The 23387-nt window shown below is 45.9% G+C and overlaps 1 protein-coding gene across 5 annotated transcripts in view; it reads right to left on the bottom strand.

The window, feature by feature from the left end:
- Positions 1–274: 274 nt before the first annotated feature.
- The window catches only part of CACNA1C (calcium voltage-gated channel subunit alpha1 C), a 346433-nt gene continuing 323320 nt past the window's right edge, over positions 275–23387 (bottom strand). For all 5 annotated transcript variants that reach the window (XM_066590969.1, XM_066590965.1, XM_066590968.1 and 2 more), the window contains 7 exons: positions 21415–21549; positions 16889–17226; positions 16475–16597; positions 6745–6854; positions 5995–6101; positions 5271–5573; positions 275–753 (listed from right to left, as the gene is read on the bottom strand). In XM_066590969.1, the coding sequence (XP_066447066.1) occupies positions 481–753; positions 5271–5573; positions 5995–6101; positions 6745–6854; positions 16475–16597; positions 16889–17226; positions 21415–21549 (1389 nt within the window). In that variant the 3' untranslated portion in view covers positions 275–480. The remainder of the gene's footprint in view (positions 754–5270; positions 5574–5994; positions 6102–6744; positions 6855–16474; positions 16598–16888; positions 17227–21414; positions 21550–23387) is intronic.

The raw sequence follows: 23387 nt of genomic DNA, 5'->3' as shown, positions 1-23387 counted from the left end.
TTGGATGATGCAGCAGGAGCTTGCAAACATTTTGCAGCTGCAAATTGATTTTGAGAAGAACTTTGGGGATTTGTGTATCTTAAGATGATAAAAACAGAGCAAACAAACAGTTGTGATCAAGATTTTTCTCGAAGATCCATCATTAGCTTTAACTTCTTAATTTGAAGGATCCAGGATCCAGGTGACCCCCCCAAAAGGATTCCAGCGGGTCCTCCAATCACATAACATAGAAAGAAAGTCAGCTCCGGATGTCTTCCCCCCCCTCCCACCCCAACTAAAATGGATGAAGAACGCTGTTCTGGTCACTCCAGGTCACGAGAACAGTGAGGCACTTCTGAAACAAACTCATTAGGAACACTGAAAAAAAGAGAGAAAGAAACTGAAGAGGGAGCACAAAGCTCCTCCAGGAACATCCACCCTCTGACAAATTGGCATTTACTACGGCTCTTGTCTATGTGAGGCTTGCTGGCTACTGGCTGCTTAGGTATACTCCTGTTCGCCTTCACTGTTCGCACAACCCGCTGAATGTCCTGGCTCATCTGACCCAACCCCCGCGCAGTCAAGCCCCTGGTCCCTGCGTTTGGTGAAAGGTGAGAGCTTCCTATTCGGGCTGGGGTTTCTATTCAAGAAACTGTCAGCTGCGGATTCCATCTCCTCTATCGTCATTTCACAGGCATCCGCCAGCTCATGCGTTGCCACCTGCAAGAAGCAGGGGTCCTGAGCAAACTGCGCCAAACCTTCCGAGATCAGCACCTGCAAGACACAGAAAAGGATAAAATTGGAATATCAATGTAACATCCTACTACAGTCAGGCCTCCCTCACAAAGGGTGTTTTGTACAGCGTTAAGCGCTGCCTTTTCAGCCCAGCGCTAAACGCTGTACAACACTCCCATTTATTTCAATGGGGCTGCTCACACAGGGCTGAAAACGCTGCACCTCCCAACGCTGCGCTTTGACAGCGATGCAAGGTCTATTTTTGGGCGGTTTCAGCCCTGCGTTGGCCATTGAAATGAATGGGCAGCGGTTTCAGCACTGCTGAAAACGCGGCAACACTTGGTGCCGCGTTTTTGGCAGTGTTAACCGCTCGCCGATTTTCGGGGTGAGGGCTTGCAATAGAAGCCCTACCCTGAAAATCTGCCCCAGCTAGGTAGAGAGAAAAAAAAAGCAATACTCACTTAGCCGCTGCAGTCCGGGTCGCGGCCGCTGGTCTCTGCCGTTGATCCGGGCTTCCTCTGCACTCACAAGTCTATTGCCGTAGGTCAGGTTTGAGAACCCCCGCCTCCAGCAATAGAGTGCTGCGATTGGTTATCGGCGCGCTCGATGTCCAATCACAGCCCTTCATTGACTGTCTCAGCCAATCAGTGCCAGCAAGCTCTGATTGGCTGAGACAGTCAATGAAGGGCTGTGATTGGGCATCGAGCAAGCGCCGACAACCAATCACAGCACTCTATTGCTGGAGGCGGGGTTCTCAAACCTGGCCTACGGCAATAGACTTGTTAGTGCAGAGGAAGCCCGGATCAGCGGCAGAGACCAGCGGCCGCGACCCGGACTGCAGCGGCTAGGTGAGTATTACTTTTTTTTTTCTTTTCAGCATTCTTGGCTGCGTTTTCAGCTGAGCTGAAAACGCAGCCAAAACGCTGGCATAAGGTATGCCAGCGCTGCTGAAACGGGGCGGAATCTGCAGTAAACGCAGCGTTGAAAAAACGCGTTTCTGCAAACGCCCTGTGTGAGGGAGGCCTCAGGAGAGACAAGCAAATCATAACCCATGCATTGCAGTTTCAGCATATTTATGTATATTCTTTCTGTAGGGAAATGCACATAAAAAGTTGGTTGCGTGCACCCTTCCTCAGAACACTTGTGTGCTAATAATTGTTGAGACATCTGCTCATCCTCAAAACTAACCTCTCCACATCCAGCTTTGAAAAGTGGTGCAGCAGATCATCTTAAAGATTTTCCACTATTTGTTTGCTGTTACCCCCATAGACAGCCCAGTTTTTGAACTGACATGTTGGCCATGTATATTTATGCCTGTTTAAAATTAGGTAAGTTAGGGTCGGTTGCACGAAAGTTTTGATCTGAAATTAAAAGTTGATCTAAGATCAATAGAAAAACGTTGCAGCAATACAATTTATCTTGGTTCAAATCTAGGTTTAATTTGATCCTTCGATTTTGGGTGAATTAAACTAGTTGAACTTAAGGCCCATTTTTATGCAAAGATAATCTTTCAAGATTGAACTTCTTTGTTTTTTTTCAACAATTTTTATTGAAAAATTTCAATATATAGAGAATATAGCAGTAGGAGACGTTATACAGGTGTATCACGGTAGAGTAATTACAAAACAATGTGTAAACTAGCTAGGCTAATGATCACCAGGAGTGTCCCAATATGGCCAGAACTTTCTCGCCTTTCGTTGTCGTTTCTCTCGTAGATGTGATTTGTAGAAGTCAATGGCCTGGCCAGGGCCAAATTACAGATCGAAAGGGGAGAGGGAGGGGGTGGTGGAAGGGCTCTTCTCTCTTGGGGTCACAGCCCATAGGGAGCTAAAAAACTATATTTTGGGTATTATTTTTATTGATAGGTTGATGGGCCCCCTGTTACAGGAAGGGCATAATCCATCCATGGGGGTCCACATTTTCATAAACCTGTCAGACTTGTCCTCTATTATCGAGGTTAGCTTTTCGTTTATCAAGTACCAATTCATTCGGCGTTTGACCTCGGAAAAGTCCAAGGAAGTTTTCTGCCAGGAATGACCAATAGTTTGTTTAGCGGCTAGGAAAAAGAATAAGATTAGTTTTCTGGAGGATAAAGTTATATTTTCAATCCTTTTGTTTAAAGCAAATATGATAGGTCAAAAGACTCTGGATTCAGACATATTCCCTAATTTATACAATAACCTAAGTGCAGGACCACCATATGTGGAGTATATCTCCAGGGAAGGAACAACCTCAGAAGCAATCTTTGGAGTAACCAGGAATTGCATGTACTATTCTAGTGTGAACTAAGTACCAGCGTAGTAAAATTTTATGTTTTTAACATTAGTGTTTTACGGGCACCACAATTGGTAGACCTCCAAATCTGAGACCACTCGTCCTCGTCTAGGATATTACCTATAACCCGTTCCCATCTTGATACATATGATAATTGTGTACGAGTCTTGAGAATTTGTGAGATAAGGCCTTTTGCTTCAGGATATTAAAGACAAAATGTGAATGATTGAAAGTTTTAGCGATCATTTTGCGTAATGCGTTAATGGACACTAATGTCCATTAACATTTTATCAGCTTCATTTGCATGTAAAAGGACCTCTGGGAGTTGTTTGCAAATCCCAGCATGTGGGCTGGGTCTGCACACAGCTGCAATGTTCTCATATGGGCTGCCAAAAGAATACAATGTGATCTCCCGACTCCTGCTGAGAACACAGCATGCGCTCTATTGATAGATACTTTAGCTCTCTGCAGCTGAATGATGGAATTTAAGCACAGCTTGAAATCATCGTTCAGAAGAAAAGCGCACAATGGTAGCGTTTACACGCAACAATTATTGCTCATTTGCCGTCATTTGAGCAAATTTTGAGCGATAATCATTGCATGCATATGGGCTTTTAGTTTAGCAGACAAAATCCAAGATGGCAGACTTGGTTGATAATCTGGTAGGCTTTTTCTGAGTGGTGAAATTACCCATGTTTTTACTATCGCTATGAATGCTGGGAAGATCACATGACTACAGTCACCAATCACCACGCGATACATTTCTTCTAGGTTGTACCTTCAATCAAGTGAACTTGGTTTTGCAAATCTTAGATCACAAAGTGTTTGTGCAACACTTCTTTCTTAACCCCTTAGTGACCAAGCCCGTTTGTGCCTTAATGACCAGGCCAAATTTTGGAAATCTGACTTGTGTCACTTTAACATAGAATAACTCTGTCAAGGTTTTCCATACGCAAGTGATTTTGACATCGTTTTTTTGCCACATATTGTACTTCATTAAGGTGGTAAAAATAGGCCGATAGAATTTGTGTATATTTACTAAAAAGCACCAAAATTGGGAAAATTTAGAAAAAAATATGCAAACATGCTGTACAATTTTTTGATAAAATATATATTTCCATGTGTTTTACTTTATCCTGGACACACATTTGAAAAACTTCAGTTTTTTTTTAACCATTTAGGAGACGTACAATTTTAACATTGATTTCTAACATTTTGAGGAACATTTTCTGTTCCTACACCAAGCTAAGATTTCTAAGGCTCATAGGTGTCAGAATGATAGATCCCCCCACAAATGACCCCATTTTAAAAACTACACCCTTTAATGTATTCACTGAGGGGGGGGGGGGGGGTCAGGAGTATTTTTACCCCACAGTTTTTTTTTCAGGAATTAGTGCAATTTAGAGGAGAAAAAATAAAATGTCATATTTTATTTACAAATGTCATTTAAAAAAACAGGATTTTTCTTCTATAGTGCACATAAAAATGAGGATTTGCACCCAAAATGGATACCCCCTGTTTGTCCTGTGTTCAGAGATATACCCATTGTGGCCCTAACCTCGTGTCCGTATGCACAACGGGGCTGAAACCGAAGGGAACAACCAGTAGCTTTCAGAACAGAGATTTTGCTTGAGGGTTTTTTAGGCCCCGTTGCCCACTTGTAGAGCTCTTGAGTGGCCAAAACAATGGAGAATTAGACCTCTTAACACATTCATCTAGGGGCGACTGCGCATTTTGACCCCACAGTTTTTGAATGAATCTAAGAAAAGAAGGAGGAAAAAAATTACGATTTTTATTTGTTTGGCAATTGTCATTTTTTAAACAGTTTTTTTTTTGTACAGCATACACATGAATGAAGACTTGTACCACAAAATGGATCCCCGTTTCTTCCGTGTTCAGTAACATACCCGTTGTGGCCCTAATATTATGTCCGTATGCACTTCGTGGCTCAAACCGAAAGGCGCATCGAATTTCAACTGTGTTTTAATCTGTGCACGAGCCCGACGTATGCTACCTCCAGGAGCCGGCAGCATGGAGCTGTCACGTCCTCATCTTGCAGGGCCTTAATCCCCGTAGGAAGCATGTTTCTACGTACTCAGGGATTATGGCCCAGCAAGCTAGGACGTAAAAAGGCAATGGGCTGGTCACTAAAGGGTTAAATCTGCTGGTTGTATTTTAACTAAACCTGGATCAACAGCTGGTTGCAGTTTAACTAAACCTGGATAAACAGCATGGTTGCAACCCACCCTTAGAGGTACGCATGTAGTCATTGATCCCCTTACCGCTTCCACCAAACTGCTTGCACTGCCGTGGTGCTGCCGTGTCTGGTCCCATGTGTGGCAAGGAACTGTGAGGGAGCCCGGTCGATCTCGGCCGAGGTTACAGTCGCTGCAGTGCACAGAGGGGAAGCTGCTGTTTAAACTGTCTTTGGGCCCTGCGTCTCCTTGAAGCCTCAGTGCTGGCACAGTCTGTTGTGTCCACCCTCGGGAGCAGGGTGTGGCAGGCGGCGTGGAGCAGAGGCGTGAAAATGCTGTCGGCGAGTGACTCCTCTGTAATAGAGGGCTGAGCCCAGCTACCGCTAATGCCTGCAAATACAGAAGATATACAATATAATATAGTTCATCTTGGAATAAACAATGAACAACTCCCTACTGATTCCTCTACTCATGGATTCGTTTGCATAGTTGTACATAGTTGAAATGTGCAGAACTGCCGAGGGATGGAAACTAAATTTCACATCCAAAGAAGCAAAATAAATATTTCACCAGTTGGCTTCCCGTACTACCACACGGGGCAGTCTGATTAGACACTAAATCAAGGAGGCTCGAGATCGGGACCTGTAGAAATCTATGCCCATATATGCAACTTATTGCTGTCATTTTTGATTAAAGAAAGACTGCAGTTGTATGTTTCGGGGAAGAGAATCAGAAATAGAGAAGCAGGAAGACCAGAATCACCACAGTATAAGAAAGGAAAAATATCAGGTATTTTCATAGCAGTACTCACCTGATGGTGTACCAGATGCAGCTGCGGTAAGACGGCTTTGGGCGAGGTATCAGCTCCTTGGTTCCGGTACCTCCGTAGACACTCCAAATGGAATGACGCCCTTCTGCCTGCAAAGAAAACCACACGGAGAGCTGCCTTCAATTACATGTCTTCGACACTTACAGTTTATTCACCAGCATCCTAAAAAGCCCACAGCAAGTCCCGTACTTGCACTTGTACCTTTAAACTGAGCAACTTTCAGATTGTAACCCAAAATATTGCAAAAGAGAATGACAATTGTTTGAAAGCTTTTACGCAGAGCGCTTATAGTTCACTAGTTGTTCGCTGAGATAGCGTTCATAGGGAGAAACTCCATGCAAATGTGTTCACAAGTCGTTCAAATACAAATGACTGCAACGTTACACTGGACGATTTTTGATCAACTAACGACTATTTTTTAAGGTGAGCTGAAACGATTAGTGAATAAATTACTGCTACTCACACTGTTGGTGACCATTTTTACACCAAACGATGGTCACTTGCTAACTCTTTCAAACGATTATTGGGATGATGGTCATGGGATGATGGTTACATGGAGACTTTTTGTAGTGCAACTTTTTAAGTTTAAATATTGAGCTGCACTCCAGAGAAATCATCTGTTGTATGTAACTTGGTACATTCTTATACACTTCAGGTGCTACTTTAAATTGGCAAATTGCATTACAAAAAGTCTCCCTTAAGTCTCCGGCTTTACATATCTTATGGGGTTACCTAATGAGGCTGAGCGCAGGAAGCTTCTCTTAGGGGATGGACACAACCCTCTCACCACCTCTCCTTCTGATGGGGTCAACTGCCGACTCTCCTCATCTCGATCAGAAAACCTGTAGGGTATATGGAAGATTTCAGATATGTCCGTTCATTCATTCATGCATCGGGTGTGACTGTGTTTATGGGGGCATTAAACCTTTTTACCATAAAAATTGTCATGCTGGTTGAAGTTCTAGAAAGATCATCATAATAAAATCTTATGCCAGCTAAGGATGCAGTATCTTATGTACACTGAACTGCCATTTATTAGAGCCCCAGCCCTCTTATGATTGCAGCTTCGCTGTATGGAAATTAGACCCAGAAGTCAAGCAACAAGTTTTCCGAGGCTCAGTTTCAGTGTGAATCCATATTAGATGGGAGAATCCAGCGTTCTGAGCGGTTTCCAAAGAGGCCTGGTCTAGACTAGCCGGAGGTCAGGATTTCACTGCCGACCACATGTTTTTTTTTCCCATCTAATGGTGTGGAGTCTTTATAGAAAACTGCGTGATCGAGGAAAAACCTCCTATGAACAAAGACAACTCGTCGACAAAAGAGGTCAGAGGAGGATGTCAGGAATCGTTCTGACCAACAAGCGCAGCACAGCTGGTGCTCCAACTGCTGTATCTTTTTTTTAACTTTGTTTTATTTATCATAATAAAGTGGAACAAGGTACAGACAGTAAAGGATTGAATGGATATATCATGTAAAACAAAATATATCTGTATACGATTGTTATAGGTATGCAAGTGATACACATTAAGCCTGTCTGTACAATGACAAACTAAACAATAAAAATTAGCTATTTTCTGATTTTTGCATGGTTTCTGTATTGAACATTTAAATAACAGTTAGATATATAGTGCCGGAGAGCCCGTGCCGGGTAGCCCATCCAGTGTGTAGTGTGGCGTTGAAGAGCGCGGGAGTGAGATCGAAAGGAATATTAAGAGAGAAAAATAAAAGGGAAAAAGGGAGGGGGAGGATCGGGGCCAGGATGGGAATCAAGTTGGTGGTAAAGTGGAGTGGTTAATTAGCCAGAAGCCCCAAACCTCCTGAAACCTACCCGGGCAGCCCGTTTTTGAAGATAATTTTTTCGTAGGGAATAACAGTATTTACTAGTTTGATCCAGTGTGATAATAGCGGCGGGTCTGTGGCAATCCAATATAAAATGACAGCTTTACGGGCCAGGAATAGTATCTTCCTGAGAAAGGTGTGTGTATGTTTGGGTCATTGATCTTCCGGCAGTAAGCCAAATAGGATTGTTTTAGGATCCAAGCTTATAGTAAAGGGAGATAATAAAAGTGAGTTTGCAAAGGTGACTATGTTAGACCAGAAATTGTGGACTGGTGGGCAGTCCCAAATCAGATGCCAGAAGTTAGCCCCCGGTTGGCGGCATCTATGGCATGAGTTTGAGGGGATATTGCCCAGTTTGTGTAAACAGTTAGGAGTGAGGTAAGCTTGATGAATTATGTAAAGTTGGATCAATTTATTGTTTGCAGTGGGAGAGACGGGCAGGTGGGATTCCATGATGTCTGTCCAGTCTTCAGTTGAGAGGGATGGAATAGAGAGTGTCCATTTGTTAAAGGCCGGAAGCGGGTTATGGTTTATTTTGGCTGAAAGCAGGTGTGTGTAAAGTGCAGAGATCAGGCCTTTGGGTCCTTGGGATTTGAGAATGCCGATTGTGGGGAATTTGGAAATCTGAGTGGAGGTAAGGGGGAATTGGGTGTTTAGCGCGTGTCTAAGTTGAAAGAATCTAAATAGTTGAAGTTGGGTGGCCTGGCAGCCCAGGAGAGAGGAAGTGCCCGCTGAGGCTCCGCTCAGTAGCCGCTACAATCCACGGCATCCCGTGAGCTGGAGACCCGGGATGGCGATTTGGGGACCGGCGCTGGCATCCCCAACCCAGCAGGAACGTTTGGAGGCGTTTATTGAGCCTCTCCGGAGAGGAGCGCCGCGGGGCCTACAAGGCCTGAACATCCCCGGGCTCAAGTGCCGGCTGGCCGCGACCGGAAGTGCCGGCCAGCCGCGACCGGAAGTGCCGGCCAGCCGCGACCGGAAGTGGAGAATCGCGGGCTCTCCTGCTCAGCAGACCGGAGCGGGGAACAGCTCAAGGGCACCAGAGGAAGAGGAGAGGCCGGGTGGCCCACCCTGTACAGCTGCGGACCGGGCAAGCTGCAACAATACTCTCGGCCCAGCACCTCGGCGGACGCCCGACCTAACGCGCCCTCCAGCCCACAGAGCGCATCCTCTGAGGGAGCCACACCAGCTTCCCCCTCCACACCCGGCCCGACTATTGCCGACGTACTGAAGGCAATCACAGAGTCGCGCTCTGCCCTCACTGAAAAAATTGACGCACTGCAGTCGGACTTTGGGCTACTGCGAGCGGACGTCCAAACGCTGAGAGAGCGCACAACAGAGGTTGAGACGCGAGTCTCTAACTTAGAGGACACTGTTGCACCACTCTCAGACCAGATGCGCACCCTTAACTCAAATCTCGTGGCGCAGCGGAAGAAAATGGACGATATGGAGAACCGCCTGCGCAGATGCAACCTCAGATTTATAGGATTGCCGGAGGGCGCTGAGGGCAGAGATCCTTGCGACTTCCTGGAATCGCTACTCAAGCAGGAGTATAGCCCCAACTCTCTGTCCCCCCTATTTTGTGTTGAGAGGGCTCACCGCATCCCATCAAGGGCCCCGCCACCCGGGGCCCTCCCACGCACCTTTATTGCAAAGCTGCTTAACTACAGAGACAGAGACAAAATCCTGGCACTTAACCGTGAGAGAGAACCACTTAGAGTGGACGGACAAACAGTCCGCATCTTTCCGGATTTCTCCTTAGAGGTGCAACAGAGGCGGCAAAAATTTACAGAAGTAAAGAAGACGCTGCGCTCGAAACAACTGGTCTACGCCATGCTATACCCTGCTAGATTAAAGGTGATCAAGGATAACCGCTCCCACTTTTTTGAAAACCCAGGGGACGTCCTAAATTGGCTTGAACGAAACTGATCCGTTTCGTGAGACTTTCAAAAATGCGCGCTTGATGTGGCTGTCCGACCAAAACTTCCCCTTTTCTTTTGCACTGTAACTGCGGAGGGAGACCCCCTTCCCCCTCCCCCCCTACCCTTCCACCCCCCCTCCTTTCTCCCCCCTCTCTTTTCCCGTTCTCTCCCTCTTTCCTGCCCCCTCTCCCTCCATCTTAGACAAGAAGGTCGGCAGCTGAAGATAATGAAACTGCAAAGTTATGTGGACTGTGATAAAGCTGCTATTTTCTTCAGACTGTGAGGGCTCGGCTGGTTTGGGAGCCTGGGTGCTGCCCGCGGCCCGAGCTGGGTACCCCTAGTCCACACTGGCGCAACCCACATTTGCATAACCCTGTCTCTGTTCCTTCACAGGGGGATTCCATTTTCATGTCTGTAACTGCTGTTACTGTTTAACCCCTTTTTTTCTGTTATAGTTTGTTGGTGACTCTCTTGGGGCCAGGCCTTACGCCCCCTACAAGTTGTGAGTTATGGGATCGAAACCTGTCCAAAGTTCGGGGGGATGGGTAGGGTGGGAAGGGGGGGATGGGTTTTGGGGGGGCAAATGTGAACAGATTTTGGTTTGCACTGTAACTTTTATTTGTTGTTGTTTTTGGCGCGACTCTTTTTCGGATACTTTACGAGGAACTTGTGGGAACGATAACCAGCCCCTTGAAAATGGCTAGTACATACTTAAAATTGGTCTCCTGGAACGTCAGGGGCCTAAACTCTAAAATCAAAAGAGCATTGGTTTTTGACTTCCTCAAAACTCACTCCCCTCACATAATATTACTCCAAGAAACACACCTTAGGGGCTCGAGGACGCTGGCGCTTAAGCGAGCAACAATAGGCTCAGCGTATCACGCGACTTACTCAAATTATGCTAGGGGAGTCAGCATACTGGTAGCCAAATCGGCCCAGTTTGCCTTCCGCCAAATACACATAGACCCTGGTGGGCGTTACCTGATCCTACAGGGAACCTTCCACGGGCGCCTCCTCACGATAGTAAGTGTCTATCTACCACCGCCTGCCAATATCAAAATACTTCATGAGGTGATGGCTCGAGTGGTCCCCCTGGAGACGGCCCCGATAGTAATTATGGGAGATTTCAACCTAATCCTGGACCCTGTGCGGGACCGCCTCACTCCAGCTGCTCACGCACAGACCCGGCTGCCTGGGTGGGCTGACTCCTACCTATTGCAGGAAGTGTGGCGTGCGCGGCATCCACATGACAGAGCCTACTCGTGCCACACCCCGACCTATAATGCCTTCTCACGCATAGACCTCTGTTTCGGCTCTCCGGACTGCCTCCCCATGGTTCGTGACATATCCTACCTGCCCAGAGGTATCTCAGATCACTCCCCGCTCCAACTGGTTCTTGATCTTGGAGTTGAGGGCAGTCGCCCTATGTGGGGACTGAGCCCGTTGTGGTTGGAACAGAGAGAAGTGCACGAATATGTAGAACGAGAGGCTGAAATGTACTGGGAGGTCAACGAGGGGACGGCCTCGGAGCTAGTGGTATGGGATGCATTTAAAGCCTTCACCAGGGGATCCTTTACCTCGGCCATCGCCGAGCATAGAAGATCCCTGGGAGACAGCCGTCTGGACCTGGAACGCCGCCTTGATCTAGCAGAGGCTAGACACATAGCGGACCCCTCCCCGGAAACTACTACAACTTTGAGTGCCCTACGGCGGGAATACAAATTACTGCTGGTAGAATATACCAAAAAGAAACTTCTGTACTCCCGCCACCGGATCTTTGATCAGGGAGACAAGAATGGCCACTTGCTGGCCTACCTGGCTAGAGAGGACCAGACACTGCCACCAATTACAGCAGTAAGAGATAGCATGAGTACTCTACTAGACGACCCCAAACTAATCAACCAAGCGTTCGCCCAATTCTACAGGGACCTGTACACCTCCAAACTAAGTTGTACGGAAGCGCAGCTTCTGGAGTATCTGGATGACATCCCTTTCCCGTCGCTGAGCAGAGACAGCGCGGCCCATCTGGATAGAGATCTGAGCATAGAGGAAATAACGGAGGCGATTAAGTCACTTCCCAATAGAAAGTCGCCAGGCGTGGACGGGCTCCCTGGGGAATGGTACAAAAAAAATGTGGAAACCCTGGCCCCTCGACTTTTAACATTATATAACTCTATTCTGCGGGAGGGGGCGCTACCGGACACGATGCGTAAAGCCCTAATAATAATGATCCCTAAAACCGGAAAAGATCCCACGGACTGCGGCTCTTACCGTCCCATTTCCCTCCTTAACAACGACGTAAAAGTAATTGCAAAAATATTGGCGACATGTATAAACTCGGTACTGAGCAAGATCATACACGCTGACCAGTCCGGCTTCATGCCTGGCAAAAGCACGGACATGAACCTGAGGAGACTCTTTAATCACCTATCGTACAAACATACTAACTGCGGGAAGCGCACTCTGGTATTTATAGATCAGGCAAAGGCCTTCGACTCAGTAGAGTGGAAGTACCTGTGGGCGGTGATGCGGCGGTTCGGATTCGGGCCAACTTTTATTAAATGGATCGAGATTCTGTACGACTCCCCGGTGGCTAACATTAAGACCAATATACATGTTTCTGCCCAGTTCTCCTTGAGTAGGGGCACAAGACAGGGCTGCCCTTTGTCCCCCGCCCTGTTCGCCCTCGCCATAGAGCCTCTGGCGATCAAAATCCGAACGTCACCAACAGTAAAGGGATTTAAATTGAACAATTACGAAGAGCGCATAGCGCTCTATGCAGATGACACCCTCCTTTTTCTCCAGGACCCGGAGGCGTCTCTGGAGGCGGCGCTGGCTATATTTGGCGCATTTGGCACGCACTCTGGCATTAAGGTCAACTGGGACAAGACCCATCTGCTGGCGGTGGACCCTGCGGCTGCTGAGCTCCCCCTGCCCGCCCCGCTGAGTTGGACAACCCAGACCACTTACTTGGGCATAAAGGTCTCAGCGGAACTATCCGCCTTTTACAATTCCAACCTGGTCCCTCTTCTGGGCTGGGCTGGGGAGGTGGCGACACGCTGGGCGTCTCTCCCACTCACGCTGGTGGGCAGAATAAACCTGCTTAAAATGAAAATGCTACCAAAATTTCTGTATGTACTGCACAATTCCCCTACATTAGTCCCCCAAAAATTCTTTACTATGCTCCGCGGGATCGTGCTGCGTATACTGTGGAGGGGCACCACACCCAGGATTAAATTGGAGACCCTGTGCCTCTCGTCGAGTGGGGGGGGGGCTGGCCCTACCACACTTCTATTACTACTACCTGGCCAGCCAACTGGTATACGCGGGATGGTGGCTATCTTCGTCAGATTACAACCCGGTAGTAGGCCTTGAACGTAGAATGGTGGACCCTGCCCAGAACCTATGGGGGCTGCTGCTGAGCGGCCCCTCATCCTCGGTTGCCCCTCTGCCCACTCCCATGCTGGTGACACTGGAGGCTTGGCAACGGGTCACGAGACTGTCCACTGCAGATGAGAATGCGAGGTCCCCACATACTCCCCTCTGGAATAACCCCAAGTTGCCACACTTCCAGCGCTTCCCAGAGTCTGCCTTCTGGAGACGTTGGGGCGTCAATGTCCTTTCGGACATAGTCAGCGAGGGCACGCTTAGCACCTTTCTGCAGCTGCGGGTAGCCCACGGCCTGCCCGAAAATTCTTACTTTAGATACTACCAACTGCGAGGGGTGGCCAGGGCGCAATTTGGGGGTATATCCATCCCACTATCTATGACACGACTGGAGAGCCTGGCACGGATGTGCAACCTGGTCAGGCCACTGTCAAGCTTCTATGCCCATATAGTGCGGCATCTAGCCCCGCTGGGCGAGAGGGCCGTGCAGAGATGGGAGGGGGACATCCCTGACCTGACCTCGGGGGAGGATGAGGATATATTGGGTGGATCCGGTCCCCCCCTGGTAAGCGCTAGAGACAGGCTCATTCAAATCAAGTTCCTGCACCGCATATATTATACCCCTTCCAGGCTGTGTACTATGGGATTGCTCCCCACTGCAACGTGCCCGCGATGCCAGGCGGCAGATGGGACGATCATGCACGTGTTCTGGGAGTGCGCGGTCCTACAGGACTACTGGAGAGATGTGCTTGTCTTTATGGAGACGCACCTAGGGGCTCCGAGGATCATGCATCCTGGAACATGCCTCTTTGGGCTGGTGGGAGACCTGCCGGTGACTGCAGCAACACGTACACTGTATAAGCTGCTACTTTTCTACGCAAAAAAAGTGATCCTACTCAACTGGAAACACCCCGGGAGACCGACCAGGAGTGCATGGGTCCGGCTGGTCAACTCCGAAATCCCTATGTACAAACTGACATACATGGCCAGGGGGTGCCCTGAAAAATTTGAAAAGATCTGGGGGGGCTGGGTGAGCTGCCTCGCGACAGCGGTGGGAGAGCCAAGCTAGGTAGTGGTGGAGGAGTGAGGGAGTGGGGAAGATAGGAAGAGGGACATCCGTTTAACATATTATCCAAGTTAAAGCCCTATTCTCAGAAAACACAAAATGCTCTGTTTATTTTATTTTCATTTATTTATTTTCCTTTTTTTTCTCTACTCTATTTCCGCGGTTTTCCTTAAAAGAGTCGCGCCGGGGGTTTGGGGGGGTTCTAGGTTCTAAGATTAATTGGGGGGGGGGGGGGGGGGAAGTATTAGTCAGACATCAAGTGCCAAGAAGAAACAGATGGGTATATACAGGTGGAGATTTTTTTTACCCTGCTTTTTACGCAATGTACAGTTACTGAACCTGACACCTGCGGTGCCAGCTACTTATGTTCATATGCTTGTTAATTTCTGGCTAAATAAAATTCCTTTAAAAAAAAAATAGTTGAAGTTGTGGGGATTGTAACGAGTCCCGCAGCTGGGTGAATGTGGGGAGTATGCCGTCTGTATAGACGTCGTCCAGTGAAGTGACCCCTAGGCTTTTCCAGTATTGGGGGTCTGGGATCGACTGCAAGGCTGTCAGGTCTGGGTTATTCCAGAGGGGGAGGTCAGACACTATGTCCCAAAATCTCTGAAGAGACTTGATTTCCCTCCATATACTCAGAGCTAGTCTATGGAGCGGTAATAAATCGGAGGGAGTAGAGCAATTGGGGAACTCCAAATATACCAACAGATTATTGCCTTTTACTTGATGTTCAAGAAATTGGTCTGTAGTGGGTTTTTCCAGGTCCAGAAACCACGGTCGGATATTTCGTAACTGGCCAGCTAGGTAATATAATCGTAGGTCTGGAAGGGACATTCTGGCCTGGTTCTTAGGTCTCTGCAGCGTTGTCAAACTTAATTTGGGTCTAGATGAGCCCCATATGAATGATGTAATGTGGAAATGAAGGGATTGAAAATAGCGCCTGGGGACGATCAGGGGCATGTGTTGCAGTATGTATAAACATTTAGGTTGTATGGCCATTTTGACTAGGTTTATGCGTCCGGCTACCAAAAGTGGCAGCCTGGACCACTGTTTAAGTTTATGCTTTATAGTTTCAAGTAGGGGGTTGATATTATCCTCCAGGGTTTTATTGTGGTTTCGAGACATGTTTACCCCCAGGTATTTGAATGTGGATACCACCGCCAGGCCGTATCTAGGGACTGAGGGATCTATTACAGGGTTGTGGCTTGTGTATAAAATCGTGGATTTGGACTAATTGACGTATAGTTCAGAAAGTTGGGAGAATTTATGTATGCGGTTTATGGCTTGGGAGAAATTTCTGGGTTTGATAGGAAAAGGATAGTATCATCCGCGTAGAGACCCACCTTACTCTCCACGCCTCCCCATTTAATTCCGGTTACCGTGGGAGTGGATCTCAGGCGAATCGCCAGGGCCTCTATGGCTATGGCGAACAGAGCCGGAGATAATGGGTAACCTTGTCGGGTGCCTCTGGACAGTGAAAAGTCAGTTGAGGGGATGCCATTCACTACTACGTTGGCACTTGGAGTTTTGTATATGATCTTGATCCAGTGTATAAATCGGGGGCCGAGACCGAAGCAGTGTAGGCAGGCCTCCAGGAAGCTCCACTCTAGGGAGTCATGGGGCCCAGGGCATGTTGAATTGCCTACCAAGTTGAATTGCGGTTTGGACTTTGCGTATATTGATTGTTGTAGACTTCCCTGGCATAAAGCCAGTTTGGTCAGGGTGTATGATAGAAAGAATAACCTGGTTTAGCCTGGTTGCTAGGATTTTAGTTACAACTGATGTATCTTAACACACAACCTGCTGTTTGCTTAGCACGGATGGTCTATAACAGCAGATGACCAGTTCTAGCACCATTGTGTCTAGAAGAAACAGAAAGGTCAGTCTCCAGCAGGCAAAAGAGCACAAAAATGGTATCACTGAGCAGTAGAAAAACATCTCCTGGTCAAATGGATCCGGACTTCTGTTGCTTATGGGAGGGTAAGAATGTGGCGCAAGCATTATGAATCGGTGGCCCCTTTCTGTCGGTCTGGTGAAACGGTGTGAGGAAGCTTATCTGGGGGCACCCCGGGTCCTCTGATAATTAAGTATGGAAGCCATGATGAACTGCTGCGGTTCTGAGGGCCAATGGGCTACTAGAGGGGGTCACTAATAAATTGGCCGTTCATTGTGTATGAGCTTAACCGTCTTTAGAGTTATCATTCATGTCATTTTATATATAATATTATTGCATTTAATCTCTTCTCACATGTCAGAACAGAGCAGGCTGGGCTCGCTGCTGTACTCCACTTCCTCACTGGCATCGTAAGTCTCATCCTGTGATGCTTCCTCTCGACATATGATCGGCAGACGGCTGTCTCTGGACACTGAGCTGTGAAGGGAAGAAGTAATTAGCAACAGAGATTTCTAAAATGCATAATTCCCCTGATACAAGCAAGAGCTCTCTTAGTATGTGACCTACCGTCCCCAGGCCTCACAATGACATGTCCTGGGTCAGCGAGAAAGGAAAACAGAAGAAGACAGACACATTGAGATGGTGGACACATCTCCACTGAATAATCCAGATGCTGAGATCTGTCACCTGGTGAAGGTGGTTTACATCGTATTTTCTGTTCCGTCTCACCGCATTAAGAAGTCATTATTTATTCCAGCTCAGACTTACCTCTTAGAACCAAGCTTCCAAGATCCATGAGTACGAACCGGACAGCTCTGTCCTTCTACGGTGCTGATGGTGCTCTGGTATGGCAGCAGGTTGGGAAGACGTACCAAAGCTGTATTGTTGGCATTGTTGATGTTGGCATTGGAACCAGAAGACGAGTAACTGCTTGGAGTAAATGTAGAGTCCACTAACTTCTCATGAGATGGGGAATCAAGGTCCCCGGGCCCCCCAGATGTCTTGTTGATGTGAAGAGGTCGTTGTGTGGTAAACGTTTGCGGGAACGCACTTCGTACTTCACTTTGGTAGTAGCTGACATGGTTCCCAAACAAGCCTCCTGCTCGCTGAGGGGTTTGGAGAACACAGAAAGGAGGATGGAGGGATTAGAACAGGATACTAAAATCACATACGGAGATGAACATTGGCCAAAAACCTAAATTCCTCAATGCACCATCAAGTTCATCTATTATGAATGAGTTTGGACACAAAGACATGGATCCAGTGATGCTCAAACCATGGGAGATACAGCCAACAATGCAGATGCCCTATGAACTGCCAACAATGTGAGACTAAGATTTGAAAATAAGACAAACCGCAGGATCAGGAATACAACAGATGTGATTATGTAACACGACATTGGTACATTAGTCAGGTGATCATAATGTAAATATGTGAATCATGTTCGGGGTTGAGTAGTTGTCACCCCTGATTGGAACTGCTGGACATTCAGTTGTGGATGTACAGTCTTTCTTACTGGGAGCTACAGTGTCAAACTCCCAAGAAAATGTAATTTAAATGAAGGTGCCCATACACATTAGACTACAGTTGATGAAAACGGATGATATCAACCAAAACGGCCATTTATTTTGGCTGACCAGAGACGGACCATCATCATTCGGAAAAAAGTTGGCCACATTTGAAATTTTCCTCCAATAGTTGGTCAAAAGACTTTTTTTGTTCATACAAAAGATCTTTTGGCCTTGAACAACGTTTCTCTAAAAGAATGTTCTGAGAACGATTATACGTCTGTCGCATCATTGAATATGTATGGCCAGTTTAAATGACTGTGAGGGCCAATATCAACTGGAATGTGTATGGCTGACTCGGAGAAATGATCATTTACCAGATGATCCTTCCTTCAAAGGTTGTTCAACCATCAACCTGCTTCTGTCTAATGTGTATCACAACCTATTGGAGCCTCCGTTTCTTTAATGCGGGATTGAAGCTATTGTTAACGCCTACAGGAAGTTGACACATAACCAAAATGCATGGATTTGCTATTACAGCACAATGGACACAGTGTTACATGATAAGCAATACAATATGACACAACCACAATACAGCAGGATAAGATGAAACGTTACCAGAGAAGGTGTAATAAGTAGGGTACTTTTACACAGCATGACTATTGGGAATCTTTTCTGGTCGCCCGCTTCTATTCATAGTAAACAGGCAGTTATTCACAAATTAACAATTGCCTATTTACACAGGCCAACAGTCGCTAGTTTGTTTTAGTTGAGCTGAAAACCAAGCATCTCCGACAAGTAAACAAATCTCGCTTATTTGCTCTGTTGGGTCCCATGTGTACATGGGACGATGGTCGCCCGTAATTGCTCTTTTGAACGAATACTTGTGCGGCTCTTGTCCATGTAAAAATACCCATAGAATGATGCAATGTTGCAAACATAACAGGTACAGCGATAAAGAATAAGTAATACAATGTCATACAACCAAGATACAGCAGTATAAGATGCAATAATGCCAAAGTAGATGCACTACGAGGAAGAGTGATACAATGTTACCAAGTACAGTGATACCAGATGAATGATACATTGTGACTAGAGATGAGTGAGCGTACTCGCTAAGGCAAACTACTCGAGCGAGTAGTGCCTTATGCAAGTACCTGCCCGCTCGTCTCAAAAGATACGGGTGCCGGCGGGGAAGAACGGCGAGTTGCGGGAGTGAGCAGGCGGGAGCAGAGAGTGAGAGAGAGATCTCCCCTCTGTGCCTCCCCGCTCTCCCCCGCTGGCACCCGAATCTTTTGAGACGAACGGGCAGGTACTCGCATAAGGCACTACTCGCTCGAGAAGTTTGCCTTAGCGAGTACGCTTGCTCATCTCTAATTGTGACACAACCATGATGCAGCAGGGAAACATGCAATGTTACCAGAGCAGGTGTAATATGTGAGTTATACAATGTTACACATAGCAGGTACAGTGATAAAGGATGGGCAATACAATCAGACAACCATGATACAGCAGAATAAGATGCAATGTTACCAGAGCAAATGTACTAGGTGGAGGAGTGACACACTGTTACCAGAGCAGGTATACTAGGTGGAGGAGTGATACAGTGTTACCAGAGCAGGTATACTAGGTGGAGGAGTGATACAGTGTTACCAGAGCAGGTATACTAGGTGGAGGAGTGATACAGTGTTACCAGAGCAGGTATACTAGGTAGAGGAGTGATAGTTTAGGTAGAGGAGTGATAGTATTACCAGAGCAGGTGTACTATGTGAAGGAGTGATACAATGTTACCATAGCAGGTGTACTATGTGGAGGAGTGATACAATGTTAGCAGAGCAGGCGTACTAGGTGGAGGAGTGATACAGTATTACCAGAATGGGAGTACTAGATGCAGGAGTGATACAGTATGACCAGATTATGTGTATTGGGTGGAAGAGTGATACAATGTTACAAGAGCAGGTGTACTAGGTGGAGGAGTGATAAAATGTTAGCAGAGCAGGTGTACTAGGTGGAGGAGTGATAAAATGTTAGCAGAGCAGGTGTACTAGGCGGAGGAGTGATACAGTATTACCAGAATTGGAGTACTAGATGCAGGAGTGATACAGTATGACCAGATTATGTGTATTGGGTGGAAGAGTGATACAATGTTACCAGAGCAGGTGTACTATGTGGAAGAATGATACAATGTTACCAGAGCAGGTGTACTATGTGAAGGAGTGATACAATGTTACCATAGCAGGGGTACTATGTGGAGGAGTGATACAACGTTAGCAGAGCAGGTGTACTAGGTGGAGGAGTGATACAATGTTACCAGAATAGGTTACTAGGTGGAGGAGTGATACAATGTTACAAGAGCAGGTGTACTAGGTGGAGGAGTGATAAGTGTTACCAGAGCAGGTGTACTAGGTGGAGGAGTGACACAATGTTACCAGAGCAGGTGTACTAGGTGAAGGAGTGATACAATGTTACCAAAGCAGGTGTACTAGGTGGAGGAGTGATACAATGTTACTAGAGCAGGTGTACTAGGTGAAGGAGTGATACAATGTTACCAAAGCCGGTGTACTAGGTGGAGGAGTGATACAATGTTACCAGAGCAGGTGTACTAGGTGGATGAGTGATCAATGTTAGCAGAGCAGTTGTACTAGGCGTAGGAGTGATACAGTATTGCCAGAATAGGTGTACTAGGTGGAAGAGTGATACAATGTTACCAGAATAGGTGTACTAGGTGGAAGAGTAATACAATGCAACCAGAATAGGTGTACTAGGTGGAGGAGTGATACAATGTTACCAGCATAGGTGTACTAGGTGGAGGAGTGATACAATGTTACCAGCATAGGTGTACTAGGTGGAGGAGTGATACAATGTTACCAGAATAGGTGTACTAGGTGGAGGAGTGATACAATGTTACCAGCATAGGTGTATTACGTGGAGGAGTGATACAATGTTACCAGAATAGGTGGAGGAGTGATACAATGTTAGCAGAATAGGTTACTAGGTGGAGGAGTGATACAATGTTACCACAGCAGGTGTGCTAGGTGGCGGAGTGATACACACAGACAGTACAGTCATACCAGAACAGAAACGCATTGTCACACAACTATGATACAGCAGGATAAGCTGCAATGTTATCAGAGCAGGTGTACTTTGGACAGTTGTGATAGAATGATACGAGCGACAGTAATACAAATGGACAATACAGTGTGATACTCCAGGATAAAACACTGAATCTGCAAGAGTGACATAATTACACAAGCAGATGTGCAATGTTATACATACATAAAGGTAAGTTGTCACACTAACTCATATAGTAACTAATAATCGGTGGTGATTTATAGTAAGACAGGATGTGCACATGCTAGAGGATGATATATACAAGATGCTGTATGAGGACAGATATATAAAAAGAATGCAATAAAAGTAGAGGACATACCCTCTACTATAGGAACTATAGAGTTAGTAAGTACAATATTACGAGGAAGGGTACACTGATATGGGATGTTTGAAAAAGGGTGTTACAGAAAGGTTGATACAAGGTTTCAAAATGCTACATACTGTTACAATGTTATATAGAGTTACAGAATGATAAATTAATGACAGATATAAAGAATGGTAGATACAGGATGACATACAGTTTACAGATGTTACAGCTGTGTGCTGGCGAGACAATAGAAGGGAGTAATTGGGAGAACTGGACATGTTGTAGTAGAGTGGATTCTGCCAGTGTTACCCACAAATCTCATGCATAAGTATACCCCGGCGCAGTCAGTAGCTGCATTTCCTACACACCCTGAAGATGTCGTCCTCTGACGCAGCCGACACGGCCTCCTTCATGGCTTTGTCCAGCTCTTCCTCTGCGGTCAGGTCTCCAGAAATAGCTCTGCGAATCTCAGGCCCGATATCATGCAGCGTGCGCAGCCCAGCCTGAGGGGAACCACAAACATCTGGGCTACTAGCCAGGGCCAAGACCTGTCAGCGCCTCACCGTTGTTACACAGCTGAGACCAGACACAAGGACAACCCTGGCTTATGGGGCCCTTTTAATCTTAGCGCCTATTTAAATGCCGGTCTAAGGATGTTTTGGATATAGAGAATATACAGAGTGATATATACAGCTATGCACAGAATGGTATATATAGGGTGGAATATATAGTTATGTACAGGATGATATATAAAGGGAAGGATATACAGAACGGTATTTACAAGATGGTAGATATGGCAATGTAAAGGGTAGTATACATTTATATAAGGTAGTATATGCAGTTATGTACAGGATGATCTATAAATGGAGGTATATACATTGTGATAATGACAAGGTGGTATATATATATATATATATATATATATATATATATATATATATATGAAGGTATATCCAGCAACTGGGAGCTAAATGCATTTAATATATTGATTGCATAGCCATCAAAAGATTAGTATACCATTGTATAAAGGGAAGAAATTTATGTATCACAGTTGTGTAATATATGTAAGCAGCAAGAACTATAGATGCCTAGTGTACAGATGCAATCAAAATAATTTCCAAACCCCTACAAATTGGGTTTGTTTGCTAAATTTACAAACTTTTAGCTGTTGGCCAAAAGAATAACAAATCAAACAAGAACAATTTAAAGAGCCTCTGTCATCTACTTTTAGCCCTATCAGCTAAGCATATGGGTTGAAAGTAGGTGACTGGTGGAGTTTGGGGATGTGTTATACTTACCTAACCCGTCATTCCCCCAGTGTCAGTGCTGGAAGTAATCCGCCTATTATAAAATTAGAATAGGCAGACTGCTTAGCACGTCGCTCAATGCATTCAGCCATGGCTTTCAGCACTCACAACGGGAGAACAACAAGGAGAGGTAGGTCTAACACATCCCTGGGCTCAGCGGTCACCTACTTTCAGTCCATATGCTTAGCTGATATGGATAAAAGTAGGTAACAGATTCCCTTTAAATATCTCAACACAACAAATGAGTGGTTTCTCCAAATTCACTACAAAATGTGACTTTTAATGGCTACTGCAGTCTCAAAATTATTCACCCTCATTATGATGAACATCTATAGAACTTAGTAGAGACCCTTTTACTGTTAAGACCTGTGCAGACATGATGCAGAGCCATACAGCAGCTTTTGAAAGCGTTCCATAGGAATCTTAGTCCATTCCTTATGGGCAATGACTTTCAACTCACTAATATTCATGGGTTTGTCTGCTGCAATCGCCTTCTTCAAATTCTACCAAAGATTTTCTATGCTGTTTAAATCAGGCGACTGACAGTCTCTAGAATTTCCCAGGACTACTTCTGAAATCAATTTTTGGCGCAGCTCACCAGAGAGCTCTTCTGACCATCCATCTCCATTCACTGCAAGCAGTGCCCTGTCGGTGGCTGCAAGTACATGGGATGACTATCGACCAAATTTGCTGTTTCCAGCTATTATCCTGATGATAATTGCTCTGTGCAAAGGTACCATTAGCCAAATTTCTAACATGTAATCAATCATCACAGTCAACAAAGTTCTAGCCAGTCCAGGTGTTTGATACATTTTATCTCAAGCACACCTGATGCAACTTATGAATACCTTGATTGGTTGCATCAGGTGTACTTGATACAACATCTGATTTGCAAATATGTGTTCTAATGAGGTATTCTATTCAGGGTGTTGAATGATTCTGACACTGCAGTAGTCATACGTGGCTTTTTGTGTTGAATTTAGAGAAACCACTTGTTATATTAGTTGTATTGAGCCATTTATTTGTTCTTGTTT

Source organism: Eleutherodactylus coqui, chromosome 2, assembly GCF_035609145.1.
Source record: "Eleutherodactylus coqui strain aEleCoq1 chromosome 2, aEleCoq1.hap1, whole genome shotgun sequence".
In the NCBI taxonomy this organism is placed as follows: Eukaryota; Metazoa; Chordata; class Amphibia; order Anura; family Eleutherodactylidae; genus Eleutherodactylus; species Eleutherodactylus coqui.
The sequence above is the reverse complement of the archived record's forward strand: the minus strand, read 5'-3'. Positions and strand labels throughout refer to the sequence as shown.